Source organism: Pseudopodoces humilis, chromosome 3, assembly GCF_049639895.1.
Source record: "Pseudopodoces humilis isolate 2021_Gansu_Grassland_sample_001 chromosome 3, ASM4963989v1, whole genome shotgun sequence".
Taxonomy (NCBI): Eukaryota; Metazoa; Chordata; class Aves; order Passeriformes; family Paridae; genus Pseudopodoces; species Pseudopodoces humilis.
This window is the reverse complement of record NC_142202.1, coordinates 113,857,906-113,873,816: the sequence shown is the minus strand read 5'-3', so window position 1 is coordinate 113,873,816 and position 15,911 is coordinate 113,857,906. Positions and strand designations below refer to the sequence as shown.

The window sequence follows — 15,911 nt, the reverse complement described above, 5'->3', positions numbered from 1 at the left end:
AGCCGACGGCAGCGGAGCCGTTCCTCGGGGCCAGGAGGAGATCCCGGGAATTCCGGCTCCCGGGAGGAAGCGGCGCCAGGAATCTTTTCCCGCCTTTTACCCGCTGGGAAAGGGCACCCAAAAATTTAGGAGCAGCATTCCAGAGGATCCGAAGTGTCCGGATCCGATCCTCTGCGGGATTAAGGAAATCCTGATCCTGGGAATCTTTGAGGGTGGGTGATTCCCACGGGGGAGGGAGAAGAGAAATCCAGGGAAGGGGCTTGGGATTCCCGGGGCTGAATCCAAAGGGACCGGGAAAAGAGGGCGGGGATCCATCCACACTTCCTGAAAAACCTGGGATGGGGGGAGGTGACGCTGCCCGAGGAATGGGATGAGCCTTGAGGTGACGTCCCATCCAAACCGTTCCATGATTCCAGGATTATCCCGAACTCCGTGGCCGGAGGAATCCCGAGGAACGAGGATTTGGGGAAGCATTTTTGTCCCATCCAAATCCCGGCCTCGGGCGCTCCCAGGGATTCTCTGGGAATTCCTTCCCAAGCTCCCAGCCCCAGCTCCCCTTTCCCAGTGGGAAGCCATTCCCTGGCTCCTGGCCCTGCGGCCCTTTCCCAAATCCCAGCTCTCCCGGAGCCCCTGGAGCCTCGGGAAGCGGCTCCCAGCATTCCCGGGATCCTTCCCTGATCCGGCCGCACATTCCCAGCTCTCCCAGCCCCGGGATTGGATCCAGCCCCATCCCGACTCCTCCTGGAGAAGGAATTTTGGGAATTCCCTGGGAATCTCAGGACTCCAGGAAGAGTCTCCCTTCCCTTTCCCATCCCTGAATTCCATAAAAATCCCTCGGGATGGATCCTGAGCGTCCTCGATCCCAGAATCCCAGAATGGTTTGGGATGGGATCCAGGGATCTTCAATCCCATCCCAATCCCAATCCCAATCCCAATCCCAATCCCAATCCTAGGTGACTCCAGCCATTCCTTGGGAATTCATCCCAGGGATTCTCCGGGAATTCCTTCCCAAGCTCCCAGCCCCAGCTCCCCTTTCCCAGTGGGAAGCCATTCCCTGGCTCCCGGCCCTGCGGCCCTTTCCCAAATCCCAGCTCTCCCGGAGCCCCTGGAGCCTCGGGAAGCGGCTCCCAGCATTCCCGGGATCCTTCCGGAACCCAAGGCTTGGATAAAAGGCAGGAATTTGCTCCTGGGATCAAAGCCGCGGGAAAGGAAGGACGGGAGAATCCCTTCCCGAGCAGCCCTGTGGGAATCCCAAAGTTTGGGAATTGCCGATTTTAATCGTGTGGGAAATCAGATCAATAACAGGGATGGGAACAATTAATGAATTAATTAATAATGAATTAATGAAGCTTATTAAGCGATTAATTGACCCTTCAGCAGGGTAATGATTATCCGGGAAGAATCCTGGAATTGTGGCCGCTGATCCAACGGGAACTTCGGATCCGAGACGAACCCGGGAGAGCCTTGGGAATACCCGGAGCCCTTGGGATTCTTCCGAGGAAAAGCCAGAGGGAAGTCGGTTTATTTTCCTGGAATTCTTTATTTGTGGGATGCTTGGAAGGCAACTCGTCCATGGATTTTTCCATGAAAAACAGCATTCCAGGGAAAACAGACTGGGAGAGCTGGAGGGAGGCACCGGGAGAGCACCGAGAGGGAAGGGAAGGGTTGGAAGGGAGAAATCCGGTTTTTCCACCTCAGGAAAGGTGGAATAGGAAAAAGGGATTTAATGGAATGGAATGGAATGGAATTAAATAAATTAAAATAAATTTAAATTAAAATTAATTAAATTTTTAAAAATTAAATGAAAATGAAATTAAAATAAAAATGAAATGAAACAAAATTAAATAAAATGGTATAAAATGAATTTAAATAAAATAAAATAAATTAAAAGAAAAGAAAAAATATTAAATGAAATTAAATAAATTAAATAAATTAAACTAAATAAATTAAAATGAAATGAAATTAAGTGAAATAAAATAATATAATATAATATAAAATAAAATGAGATAGAAATGAAATGAAATGAAATGAAATAAAAAAGATAAAATAAAATAAAATAAAATAAAATTAAATGGTATAAAATGAATTGAAACACAATAAAATAAATTAAAAGAAAAGAAATTAAATTAAATGAAATAAAACAAATGAAATAAAATAAAGTAAATAAATTAAAATGAAATTAAGTGAAATAAAATAAAATAAAATAACATAAAAAATAACATAAAATTATATAAAATAAAATAAAATAAAATAAAAATTAAATTAAATTAAATTAAATTAATAAAATAAAAATTCCCAGGTTTTTTTTCCTTTGGAATCTTTTCCTTTGGAATATTTTTATTCCCAGAGTTTGATGCTCGGGTGTGGAGCACCGTCCGTCCTCGTTTTCCCGGGATTCCATCCCCGGGAACGCGCCTCGGATCTCCCGGCTCCTCCCAGAGCCGATCCCGCTGTCGCGGATCTTCGGGATCTTCGGGAGCGGGACGCAAATCCTCGGGAATAAAAGCAGCAGCTCCATCGAATCCCACGTGGAAAAACTCCCCCAGGATCGCTTCCGTTGCTTCCCGCGGGAAATTCCATCGGCTTGGAGACGGCGGAATTCCGCAGGGATCGGCTCGGAGCTGATTCCCAACATCCCGACTAACCGGATTTGGCCTTGGGAACGCTCTTCCCAGGAATCGCCTCCACATTCCCGGGAGATCTCCCACATCCGCGGATCCCGGTTGGATCCGTTCCCGCCAAATCCTTCCAGAATCCCCTTCCCGACCCTCCGTTCCCAACGTTCCGCGGGGATGTGGGACAGGGAATATCCCGGGATCACGGGGAGAGGCGGGGCCGGAACGAGCGCGGCCGGATCATCATGACCACCTTCCGTAGGGAATAATAGTCCGTGTCCTTCCAGGAATACCAGACGATCCCATCCGGGCCCAGCATCCGCCGGTTTTTGATGGAATACCGGCCGCCCTGGGAAGCGGAGAAAGGAGAAAACCTTGGAAGAATCTTTGGGATGGGATCACGGGGGAAAACCACCCCTCGGAAATCTGGGAGCGGAGAATTTCGGGATAATCACCCAGAAATCCCGAGGGTTTTTTCCCAAAAGTCCCTCTGGTGCTGGAATTTTTGGCGGCCGAGCCGCCCATTCCAGAGGTTTCCATGGAATTCCAGCAGAGGGATCTCGGGAAAAGCCGGATCGCTCCGGCGATCCTCTTATTCCCGCTCCGGAGAAATCGGGCGGGAATCGGGAATGATCTCCCAGGGAATGAGGGATGGGATGAGAGGGAATGGCCTGGAGGTTCATGGGATATAATTCCCCATTCCAGAGGTTTCCATGGAATTCCAGCAGAGGGATCTCGGGAAAAGCCGGATCTCTCCGGCGATCCTCTTATTCCCGCTCCGGAGAAATCGGGCGGGAATCGGGAATGATCTCCCAGGGAATGAGGGATGGGATGAGAGGGAACGGCCTGGAGGTTCATGGGAGATAATTCCCGCATGGAAAGGGTTTTCCAGCCTCGGCGGAGCCCCCATTCCGGGAGGGATTTAAATCCCTGCGGATCTCCGGAAACACCGGAATCCACCCTGCGAGAACAATTCCACGATTCCCAAGCGCGACGTTTTCCCTTTTCCCCACCCCTCCGATCCCCGGCGGGAAGAAGGTTCCGGAATCTTCCGTTCCGGAACTTTCCCCGGTCCTACCTTGTAGTAAACCCCGTTGAGGTTGGAGAAGAAGCACTGGTGGTACCACCAGCCGCCGTGGGAGATCTCGGCGCAGATATTCCCGGAATCCGGAGTGCTGAAGCTGCGCTTGTCGTGGTACCAGGCGAAGGAATCCTCCACCGTGCCGCTGAAGCCGTCCACGTGCAGCCGGTACAGGTTCTCCTCGTCCTCGATGCTGCGCGGGGAAAAGTTCCGGAATTTTCCGGGGGTTTCCTGGGGGTTTCCTGGGGATTTCATGGGGATTTCCTGGGGATTTCCTGGGGATTTTATGGGAATTTTATAGGGATTTTCTGGGAATTTTTGGGGGATTTTCTGGGAATTTTCTGAGAATTTCATGGGGATTTTATGGGGATTTTCTGGGGATTTTCTGGGGATTTTCCTGGGAATTTTCTGGGAATTTTCTGGGAATGTTATGGGGATTTTCTGGGAATTTCCTGGGAATTTCCTTGGAATTTTCTGGGGGTTTTTTGGGGAATTTTCTGGAATTTTTCCGGGAATTTCCTGGGAATTTCCTGGGAATTTCCTGGGAATTTCCTGGGAATTTCCTGGGAATTTTCTGGGAATTTTCTGAGACTTTCCTGGGGATTATCTGGGAATTTTGTTGGGATTGGCTGGCCTGGAAGAGCCAGGGAGGATGAGGAGGGTTTGGGGATGGGTGTGGTCGGGAATTTGGGGATTTCGGGATGAGCGGGAAAAGGCGGCAGGGGAACGTGGGAGGCGTGGGAAAAATCCCAATGGAAATTCATTGATAGTGGAATTGTAAGTATATTATTATTAATTATTAATTAAATTTATTAATATTATTTATCCATAATCCATTATCCATTATCCATTAACCATTATTAAGTATTAATTATTAAGTATTGAGTAGTGAGTATTAATTATGTATTCTTAATTATGTATTATTAATTATTAATTACTAATTATGAATTATTATTAATCACTTATTGACTATTATTAATTATTATTATCATTATAGTGAGTGTATTTATAATTCCATTGTAATAATTATTTATATTATTAATAATTATAATTGTACTATATCATTAATAATTATATATTATAGATAATAATTATTTTATATATTATATAAATAATATTTCATAATATTATATTATTACTTATTATATATGAATTAATTAGAATATTATATACAATATATAATCATAATATATATTATATTAATTATAATAATATTATTATAATTATAATGTTATATTATTATATTATATAATATATAAATTATATATATAATACAAATTATCTATTATATAAAATTGCTATATATTTATATATACAAATCTATTTATATTTTTATATATAATAATAATTTACTATTTTCAAATCCGATTATCCCAGTTTCAAATAAAATTATTTAAAATTAATTACAATTTAAAAAAAAATTAAATTAAAATAAGTTAAATATAGATTAAATTAAAAATAAAATAAATGAAATTAAAAATGAATTGAAATGAATTGAAATGAAATGAAATGAATTGAAATGAAATGAAATGAAATGAAATGAAATGAAATGAAATGAAATGGAATAAAATAAAATAAAATAAAATAAAATAAAATAAAATAAAATAAAATAAAATAAAATAAAATGAGTAAAAATCTCAAATTAATTTTCCAGCGCTCTACACTTAAGGAGCATCTGGCCGCTCCCGGAGATGGAGAAAATCTGTGGAATCGTGGAATTATGGAATGGTTTTGGTGGGAAAGGACCTTAAACCGATCCCATTCCAACCCCGCCACCTCCCACTGCCCCAGGCTGGGATACGGCAGCGCTTGGAATGGGATGGAATTCCCACCCAAAGCATTCCCGGGATCCTCGGGAGCTGCTGGGATGGCTCCGGGCTGGGGCAGGAAAATCCCGCGGGATAACCCCGAGCTCCAGGAAATCCTGGGAGCCGCTTCCCGAGGCTCCAGGGGCTCCGGGAGAGCTGGGATTTGGGAAAGGGCCGCAGGGCCAGGAGCCAGGGAATGGCTTCCCACTGGGAAAGGGGAGCTGGGGCTGGGAGCTCGGGAAGGAATTCCCGGAGAATCCCTGGGATGAATTCCCAAGGAAAGTCTGGATCACTCTGGGATGGCGGGAGGTGTCCCTGGGATCAATTCCCAAGGAAAGTCTGGATCACTCTGGGATGGCGGGAGGTGTCCCTGGGATGGGATTTGAGGTCCCTCCCCACCCAAAACATTCCAGGATTTTTGGATCCACGAGCACTTCCAGCAGGAACAGGGATGGGGATCCCCTGGGACAATCCCGACCCTCCAGGTCACTCCGGAATAATCCAGGATGCGGCCGACGGGGTTGGAAAAACAAAACCCGGGAAGAGGGGAAGGGCTGGACGTTCCGAAGGATTCCAGGGAATCAAAGAGCGGAGAGGACCAAAATCCCAAGCGGGAAAAATCGGGATTCCCTTCCCGGGGAAAATCCCTGAAAATCCTTGGATTTCCAACACGGAGCTCAACAATCGGAGCCGAAAAACCCGGGAGAAGCCAGGGATCATCCACTGGATCCCAACTTTTCCCTCGGATTGGGAATTTGGGCGCGGACGGATGACGCCGCACATTCCCGAACTCGCATCCAACTTTAAACTCGGGATGAAATAAAACATAGTAATATCAAATTAAAAATAAAATAAAATACAATAAAATACAATACAATAAAATAAAATAAAATAAAAGACAATAAAATAAAATAAAATAAAATAAAATAAAAAATAAAATAAAATAAAAAATAAAATAAAATAAAAACAAAAAAATAAAAAATTAAAATAAAATATAAAATAAAATAAAATATAAAATAAAATAAAATAAAATACAATAAAATACAATAAAATAAAATAAAAAATAAAATAAAATAAAAACAAAAAAAATAAAATATAAAACAAAAGATAAAATAAAATAAAATATAAAATAAAATAAAATAAAATAAAATAAAATAAAATAAAATAAAATAAAATAAAATAAAATAAAATAAAATAAAATAAAATAAAAATAAAATAAAAACAAAAAAAATAAAAAATTAAAATAAAATATAAAAAAGAAAAGAAAAGAAAAGAAAAGAAAAGAAAAGAAAAGAAAAGAAAAGAAAAGAAAAGAAAAGAAAAAGAAAAGAAAAGAAAAGAAAAGAAAAGAAAGAAAAGAAAAGAAAAGAAAAGAAAAGAAAAGAAAAGAAAAGAAAAGAAAAGAAAAGAAAAGAAAAGAAAAGAAAAGAAAAGAAAAGAAAAGAAAAGAAAAGAATTAAATAAAATATATTAAGGGAAAGGGAAGGAGAGGCTGAGCTCAGCCTGGAAACCCCTCCGGGCGGAATTCCCGTCTCCCGGGGTTTGGAATCCCGGGAATTTTCCCGGTTTTTACCTGAAGACCTGGTAGAAGGCGTGTTTGTGTTTGTTATTCCAGTCTTCCAGGTCGATCCGTAGGGAATAATCCCCTTGGCTCGTCATCCTGTGGATGTTGTCGTTGCCCAGCCAGAATTCCCCGTGGAGATCCCCGAATCCTTCCTTGTACTCATTCCAGGTCCGGTTGAAATCCACGGATCCGTCCTGGCGCCTCTGGATGACGGTCCAGCCCCCTCCTGCCGGGAGATGAATATCCAGGGAAAATCCAGGGAAAATCCAGGGAAAGTCCAGGGAAAGTCCAGGGAAAATCCAGGGAAAATCCAGGGAAAATCCAGGGAAAATCCAGGGAAAATCCAGGGAAAATCCAGGGAAAATCCAGGGAAAGTCCAGGGAAAGTCCAGGGAAAGTCCAGGGAAAGTCCAGGGAAAGTCCAGGGAAAATCCAGGGAATATCCAGGGAATATCCAGGGAATATCCAGGGAAAATCCAGGGGACATCCAGGGGAAATCCAGAGAAGGCCTTCAGGGAAGGATCCGAAATTCAAATTCCCTGGAATTGTCCAGGAGAGCTGGGATTTGGGATAAAGGAGGGAGGGTCGGGAGCCAGGGAATGGCTTCCCACTGGGAAAGGGGAGCTGGGGCTGGGAGCTTGGGAGGGAATTCCCAGAGAATCCCTGGGAGCATCCAAGGAAAGGGTGGATGGGGCTTGGAGCAGCCTGGGGTGGTGGGAGGTGTTGGGGATTCCGGGATCGAGGACACTCAGGATCCATCCCAAGGGATTTTTATGGGATTCAGGGATGGGAAAGGGAAGGGAGACCCTTCCTGGAGTCCCGAGATTCCCAGGGAATTCCCAAAATTCCTTCTCCAGGAGGAGTCGGGATGGGGCTGGATCCAATCCCGGGGCTGGGAGAGCCGGGAATGTGCAGCCAGATCGGGAAAAGGGATCCCGGGAATGCTGGGAGCCGCTTCCCGAGGCTCCAGGGGCTCCGGGAGAGCTGGGATTTGGGAAAGGGCCGCAGGGCCAGGAGCCAGGGAATGGCTTCCCACTGGGAAAGGGGAGCTGGGGCTGGGAGCTTGGGAGGGAATTCCCAGAGAATCCCTGGGAGCGCCCCTGGGATATTGGAACGTGTCGGGATTGGGAATCCCTCCCCACCCAAACCATTCCAGGATTTTAGGATTCCCAAAATTCCACGCCTGCTTTGAACTAAGATCACCGCAGCTGGGTGAGACCCACCAGGGTCATCGCCCCGACACCCCGGAATTCCCAGACATTCCCATTTTCCAAACCCTCCCGGATCTCCAGCGGCCTCGGGAACGCCCCCGTTCCCTGAGGAACCATCCCGGGTGCCAAATCTCCCACGGGACCCAAAAATCCCTGGGGAATTTCGGACCTTCGGTGTCCATCTCGCAGAGGACCTCGATGGGAATGCCGCGCACCGCGGGCAGGATGCTGTAAATCCCGGATCTCCGGAGCCCGTTGGAATAGACGGAAGCGCAGTCGATGGGACAATTCCGGCCGTGTTTGATTTCTGGGGATGGGAACGGGAAGAGCCGCGGTTACAATGAAAAAAAAATCGGGGAAAAGCGGGAAAAAAGTAAAAAAAAAAAAAAAATCCCCTGGATTTGGAGGTTTTTCGGGATTAAATTCCGTAGGGGAATTTTTCTGGAATTTTTCCGGAGTTTGAAGGGGCTCTGGGGTTATTCCAGGGAAAATTGAGAATTATTCCAGGGAGAATCCTGAATTGTCCCAGGGAATAATAAAATAAAATGAAATGAAATGAAATGAAATGAAATGAAATGAAATGAAATGAAATAAAATAAAATAATAATAAAAAAAACCCAATAAAATAACAATAAAATAAAAAATAAATAAAAATAAAAATTACAATAAAATAAAAAATAAAAAATTTAAAAATATAAAAGTAATAAATAAAAATAAAAATATAAAAATTAAAAATAAAAATAAAAATAAAAATGAAAAAATAAAAATAAAAATAAGAAATTAAAAATAAATATAAAAAGTTTTCTTTTCGCCAAAGATTTAATTCCATGCCATGAATTTTTTCAGGGAAAAATCCCAAATTATTCCAGGGAAAAGAACCAAAAACTGGGAAAAAAAGCCCAAGATAAAATAATAAAAGATAAAAATATAAAATATATATTAAAAATATATAAAAATATAAAAATTTAAAAAATAAAAGAATAATAAAAAATTTAAAAAATATATAAATATAAAAATTAAAATAAAAAATAAAAATAAAAAGTTTTCCTTTCACCAAAGCTTTAATTCCATGCCATGAATTTTTTTAGGGAAAAATCCCAAATTATTCCAGGGAAAAGAACCCAAAAACTGGGGAAAAAAAATTAAAATATAATATAATAAAAAGATAAAAATATTAAAAATATATTAACAATATTAAAAATATTAAAAATATAAAAAATAAAAATAAAAATAAAAGTCAAATTGAAAATAAAAAATAAAAATAAAATAAAAATAAAAATAAGAAAATAAAAAATAGAATAAAAAATAAAAAATAAAAAATAAAAATAAAAAATAAAAAATAAAAATAATAAATAAAAAATAAAAAATAAAAATAAAAAAAATAAAAATAAAAAAATAAAAAGTTTTCTTTTCACCAAAGCTTTAATTCCATGCCATGAATTTTTTGAGGGGAAAAATCCCAAATTATTCCAGGGAAAAGAACCCAAAAACTCACCAAAAAACCCCAATAAAAACCACTAAAAACAGAGAAATCCCAAAAATTCCTCAACTTCCGACGCATCAAAATTGGAACTTCTCACCGTAAGAACCCCAAATCCCCATGGATTTTTCCAGGGCTTTTTTTTTCGGGAAGCAAGACATTCCCTGGATTAAAGTCCAGAACCTCTCCCTCACCCACAAAACCTGGAAAAACCCACGGAACCGCGACGGAGAGGGGCGGATTTTTAGAGGGAGTTTTTATAATTCCCGGCGGGAATTCCGGAGATTTTGGTGGTTTTTTTTGTTTTTTTAAATTCCCGTGCACCTGGATTCCGCGGGTCCTCCTGGAGCCGGATCTCGGCGGGATGGAGGCAGCTGGGATTCCTCCAGGCCCAGTCGGCCAGGGCGGAGATGTTGTTGATCTGGGCCTGGATGTCGTAGAGCAGCGTGGCCTGGATGTGCTGGAGCGTGCTGGATTCCCGGGAATGCTGCTCCAGCTCCTGCACCCTCTGGAGAAGGCTCTGGTTCTGAGCCGCCTCCTCCTCCTCCTGCTGCCAGGCGGGAAAACAAAAAATTCCAGGGGAAAAACGGGGTTGGGAATGGCGGGAGGTGCGTGGGGTGGAAGGTTCCCGAGGGCGGGGTTGGAATTCTCGTCCCGCGGCTTCGTCGGGGGGGTTTGGATATTCCCGGGATTCCACCGAGGGAGGGGTAGGTTGGGAATGTGGGAACCTCTTCCCGTCGTTTTCGGGATATTCCGGCTCGGCCCGTTCCATGGGAGTGCTCCGGCCTTTCCATGGATGCTTCCAGGGATCCTCTGGGAATTCCAGCCCAGCCGGGAATTCCTTCCCAAGATCCCAAAAGCCCAAAATCCCAAAAGCCCAAAATCCCGACCCTGAGGCAGTGGGAGCCGTTCCCTGTCCCGGCATTCCCGGGCCCTTTTCCCAAATCCCGCTCTCCCAGCCTGGGATTGGATCCAGCCCCATCCCGACTCCTCCTGGAGAAGGAATTTTGGGATCCAGGGGCTTCACTGGGAATCTCGGGACTCCAGGAAGGGTCTCCCTTCCCTTTCCCATCCCTGAATTCCATAAAAATCCCCCTGGATGGATCCTGAGTGTCCTCTATCCCGGAATCCTGGAATGGTCTGGGATGAGATCCAGGGATTTTAAATCCCATCCCATTCCAACCCCGACATTCCAGAGGGTTCCAAGCTTTCCTGGGGCGCTCCCAGGGATTCTCCGGGAATTCCTTCCCGAGCTCCCAGCTCCCCTTTCCCAGTGGGAAGCCATTCCCTGGCTCCTGGCCCTGCGGCCCTTTCCCAAATCCCAGCTCTCCCGGAGCCCCTGGAGGCTCAAGGATCTGGGATTGATTTTGAGGCAATTTTCCCCGGAATTCTTCCAAACCAAATCCCAACTCTGCCAAATTCCAGGAGCTGGAAAAACCCATGGAAAAAACTCCCATGGACACTTTTAGCTGGATCTCCAGGGCTTTGGGAATGGGATGGATCCACAGCCCTTCCAAAGGTGGAGGAAATTCCATGGACAAAACTCAAGGATTTGGGATTGGTTTTGAGGCAATTTCCCCCGGAATTCTCTCCAACCAAATCCCAACCCTTCCAAATTCCTGGAGCCATAAAAACCCATGGAAATGATCCCCATGGACACTTTTAGCTGGATCTCCAGGGCTTTGGGAATGGGATGGATCCACAGCCCTTCCAAAGGTGGAGGAGATTCCATGGATAAACCTCAAGGACCTGGGATTGATTTTGAGGAAATTATCCCTGGAATGATCCTGATCTGAGCCCTGACCCTGCCAAATTCCAGAGGTTGGAAAAACCAATGGAAAAACCTGGGAAAAACACTTTCAGCAGGATCTCCAGGGCTTTGGGAATGGCATGGATCCACAGCCCTTCCAAAGGTGGAGGAGACTCCATGGATAAACCTCAACAAATCGGGATTGATTTTGAGGAAATTATCCCCGGAATTCTTCCAAACTGAATTCCAACTCTGCCAAATCCCAGGAGCTGGAAAAACGCATGGAAAAAACTCCCACGGACACTTTTAGCTGGATCTCCAGGGCTTTGGGAACGGGATGGACCCACAGCCTTTCCAAAGGTGGAGGAGATCCCATGGACAAAACTCAAAGATTTGGGATTGTTTTTGAGGAAAATTATCCCTGGAATGCTCCCAAACCAAATTCCAACCCTGCCCAATTCCCAGAGCCGTAAAAACCCACGGAGAAAAACGCTTTCACCTGGCTCTCCAGGGCTTTGGGAATGGGATGGACCCACAGCCTTTCCAAAGGTGGAGGAGATTCCATGGAAAAACCTCAAGGATTTGGGATTGATTTGGGGAAAATTATCCCCGGAATTCTCCCAAACCAAATTCTGGAAAACCTGGGAAAAACCAACCCCACTTTCACCTGGGTCTCCAGGTGAAAGGGAATGGGATGGATCCACAGCCCTTCCAAAAGTGGAGGAGATCCCATGGATAAACCTCAAGGATCTGGGATTGATTTTGGGGAAATTATCCCCAGAATTCTCTCCAACCAAATCCCAACCCTTCCAAATTCCCAGAGCCGTAAAAACCCATGGAAAAAATCCCCATGGACACTTTTACGTGGATCTCCAGGGCTTTGGGAACGGGATGGATCCACAGCCCTTCCAAAGCTGGAGGAGATCCCATGGATAAACCTCAAGGATCTGGGATTGATTTTGAGGAAATTATCCCCGGAATTCTCTCCAACCAAATCCCAACCCTTCCAAATTCCCGGAGCCGTAAAAACCCACGGACAAAAACCCCCCCTTTCACCTGGCTCTCCAGGGCTTTGATGCGATGCCGGTGGTTCCTCAGCTCCTCCTGGAGCTCGGAGATCAACTCCCGCAGCTCCAGGATCTGCTGCTTGCGCTCCTCGTTCTCGTGGAGCCAGAAGGAGACCTCGTCGGTGCAGCGGAACAGATCCGGGCAGCGCCGCTCGTCGCCCTGCGGCAGCGTGGCCACGATCCGGCAGCGCCCGTTGGGAAGGACCTGGTTGCTGTATTCCCCGCACCGGATCAATCCCGGGCTTTCCCGGGAATCCTCCTGCTCCCGCTCGGCCGACGGAAGGGATTTCTCCAGGGATTGGCGGCTCAGCGCGGCCACCAGCAGGAGGGAGAGGAATCCCGCTTTTCCCGGGTGGAATTCCATAAGGGGAGGGCGGGTCTGATCCCGGGAAAAGCGGGTTTACGGGATGGGAGAGATCCCGGCGGGGAGAGGAGCAGATCCCATGGAATTCCCAGCTGGGATCGGTTGGGATCCGCAATTCCCGTTCCCGCAATTCCCGTTCCCGGTGGAAGGCGGGATGAGGTGAGAGCGTTGTCGGGAATTCAGGCGTGGGAAGGAGACGGCTCCCCCGGACCGGGAATCCCGGAATTCCGGCGCTTCCTGGGAATGGGAATCAGAGCACGGAGATGGACGATGGAGAAGATCCCTGGGGGGCGCTGCTGGAATTCCGGGGTCCCTCCCGGCATTCCCAAGGGAGCGGGACATGGATCAGGTCCCACCAAACTTCCTTATCCCGTTCCAGCCATTCCCAGGGAAAACGGACAGGGATTAGGCACCCCCACCCTCCCCTCCCAACATTCCCGATCCCATTCCCGGGGACATCCATGGATCAGATCCCCCCTCCCCCCAACGTTCCCGATCCCATTCCAGCCGTTCCCAGGAATATCCATGGATCAGACCCCTCCAAACATTCCCAATCCCATTCCTGGGGACATCCATGGATCAGATCCCCCCTCCCCCCACATTCCCAATCCCATTCCAGCTATTCCCAAGGAAAAACATGGAGCAGTTCTTGTGTCCCCCCCACCTCCACGCTCCCAATCCCATTCCAGCCGTTCCCAGGAATATCCATGGATCAGATCCCCCCTCCCCCCACATTCCCAATCCCATTCCCGGGGACATCCATGGATCAGACCCGCTCCCAACATTCCCAGTCCCACTCCAGTCATTCCCAGGAATACCCATGGATCAGATCCCACCCCCCCCCACCCCAGCATTCCCAATCCCATTCCCAGGAGTACCCATGGATCAGATCCTCTCCCCCCATTCCCAATCCCATTCCAGCCATTTCCAGGGAAAAACATGGATCGGACCCCACCCCTCCCATTTCCAATGCAATTCCAGCCATTCCCAGGAGTATCCATGGATCAGAAACTCTCCGCACATTCCCAATCCCATTCCAGCCATTCCCAAGGAAAAACATGGATCAGATCCCCTCCCCCCCCATTCCCAATCCCATTCCCAGGAGTATCCATGGATCAGATCCACTCCCAACATTCCCAATCCCATTCCAGCCATTCCCATGAAACAACGACATGGATTATCCCCCCTGCCCCAACATTCCCAATCCCATTCCCAGAAATATCCATGGATCAGATCCACTCCCAACATTCCCAATCCCACTCCAGTTGTTCCCAGGAATATCCATGGATCAGACCCCTCTTCCCCCACATTCCCAATCCCATTCCCAGGAATATCCACGGATCAGTTCCTGCTTCCCCCAACATTCCCGATCCCATTCCTGGAGACATCCGTGGATCAGATCCCCTCCCCCCACATTCCCGATCCCATTCCAGCCGTTCCCAGGAATATCCATGGATCAGATCCTGCCTCCCCCCCCAACATTCCCAATCCCATTCCAGCCGTTCCCAGGAATATCCATGGATCAGATCCACTCCCAACATTCCCAATCCCATTCCAGTCATTCCCAGGAATATCCATGGATCAGATCCTGCCTCCCCCCCCAACATTCCCAATCCCATTCCAGCTATTCCCAGGAATATCCGTGGATCAGACCCCTCTCCCCCCAACATTCCCAATCCCATTCCCAGGAATATCCATGGATCAGTTCCTGCTTCCCCCAACATTCCCGATCCCATTCCAGGGAACATCCATGGATCAGATCCCACCCCCAACATTCCCGATCCCATTCCTGGAGACATCCGTGGATCAGATCCCCTCCCCCCACATTCCCAATCCCATTCCAGCCGTTCCCAGGAATATCCATGGATCAGATCCCCCCTCCCCCCACATTCCCAATCCCATTCCCAGGAATATCCACGGATCAGTTCCTGCCTCCCCCAACATTCCCAATCCCATTCCAGGGAACATCCATGGATCAGATCCCACCCCCAACATTCCCGATCCCATTCCAGCCGTTCCCAGGAATATCCATGGATCAGATCCTGCCTCCCCCCCCACATTCCCGATCCCATTCCTGGAGACATCCGTGGATCAGATCCCCTCCCCCCACATTCCCAATCCCATTCCAGCCGTTCCCAGGAATATCCATGGATCAGATCCACTCCCAACATTCCCGATCCCACTCCAGTCATTCCCAGGAATATCCATGGATCAGATCCTGCCTCCCCCCCCAACATTCCCAATCCCATTCCAGCTATTCCCAGGAATATCCGTGGATCAGACCCCTCTCGCCCCCACATTCCCGATCCCCATTCCAGCCATTCCCAAGGAACCCCATCACCCCCCCGGAATTCCCAACCCACCTTGGCCGACTCCGTCCCGGTTCTCCCGGAGCGACGGATTCCGAGGGCGGCCCGCGGAATCTTTATTCCCACTGATCCTCTCACGGCGCTAAAAATAGGGATGGAAGGAGGATCCCGAGGAACCCGGCGTGACCTCCCCAGCACCCCACGGAATATTCCGGAACAACCGGGAGCGGGATTATCCCAAATCCCGGTTTTTTTCCCCCCCCCTCCCCCGTCCTGGGAATTTATTCCCGGATTTTTGGGTTTTTATGGAAAAAGACGTCGGGGGTTTTTTGTTTTTCCTTCCTGGATTTTCCTCCCCCCCTCCGGGGGGGGTGGGGGGGGATGACGTCATCAGGGTGGTTAATTGCCTGAGTTAATTAGGCAGATGTGGGGTAATTAATTCGGTTAGAGGCATTTAATGGGTTAATTAACCGGCTGTAAGGATGGTAATTAAATATGCTAATTATTCAGCCACCGTGGTGGCTTAATGAATTCAATTAGAGGGATTTAATGGGTTAATTAACCGGCCGTAAAAATGGTAATTAAATATGTAAATTATTCAGCCACGGAGCTGGCTTAATTAAATTAAAGGAATTTTATAAGTTCATTAACTAGCCATAGCAA

At 46.5% G+C, this 15,911-nt stretch overlaps 1 protein-coding gene across 1 annotated transcript; it reads right to left on the bottom strand.

Annotated features, from left to right (window-relative positions):
* Positions 1-2,499: 2,499 nt before the first annotated feature.
* On the bottom strand, positions 2,500-15,418 carry LOC102099185 (fibrinogen-like protein 1). Its single transcript, XM_088052670.1, has 7 exons — positions 15,303-15,418; positions 12,565-13,176; positions 10,083-10,308; positions 8,448-8,585; positions 7,078-7,294; positions 3,694-3,889; positions 2,500-2,964 (listed from the first exon to the last, which is right to left on the bottom strand). The coding sequence occupies exons 2-7, from the start codon at positions 12,937-12,939 to the stop codon at positions 2,818-2,820; spliced, it is 1,299 nt and encodes a 432-aa protein (XP_087908796.1). The 5' UTR covers positions 12,940-13,176; positions 15,303-15,418; the 3' UTR covers positions 2,500-2,817.
* Positions 15,419-15,911: the final 493 nt, after the last annotated feature.

Bases quoted from the DNA above. Each gene is read 5' to 3' on its own strand.
- LOC102099185 (XM_088052670.1), bottom strand. From the start codon at position 12,939: ATGGAATTCCACCCGGGAAAAGCGGGATTCCTCTCCCTCCTGCTGGTG. The intron at 10,309-12,564 runs GTGAAAGGGGGG...CCCGCCTGGCAG, and splicing joins TCAAAGCCCTGGAGAGCCAG to CAGGAGGAGGAGGAGGCGGC. The intron at 8,586-10,082 runs GTGCACGGGAAT...TCCCATCCCCAG, and splicing joins GGAGGACCCGCGGAATCCAG to AAATCAAACACGGCCGGAAT.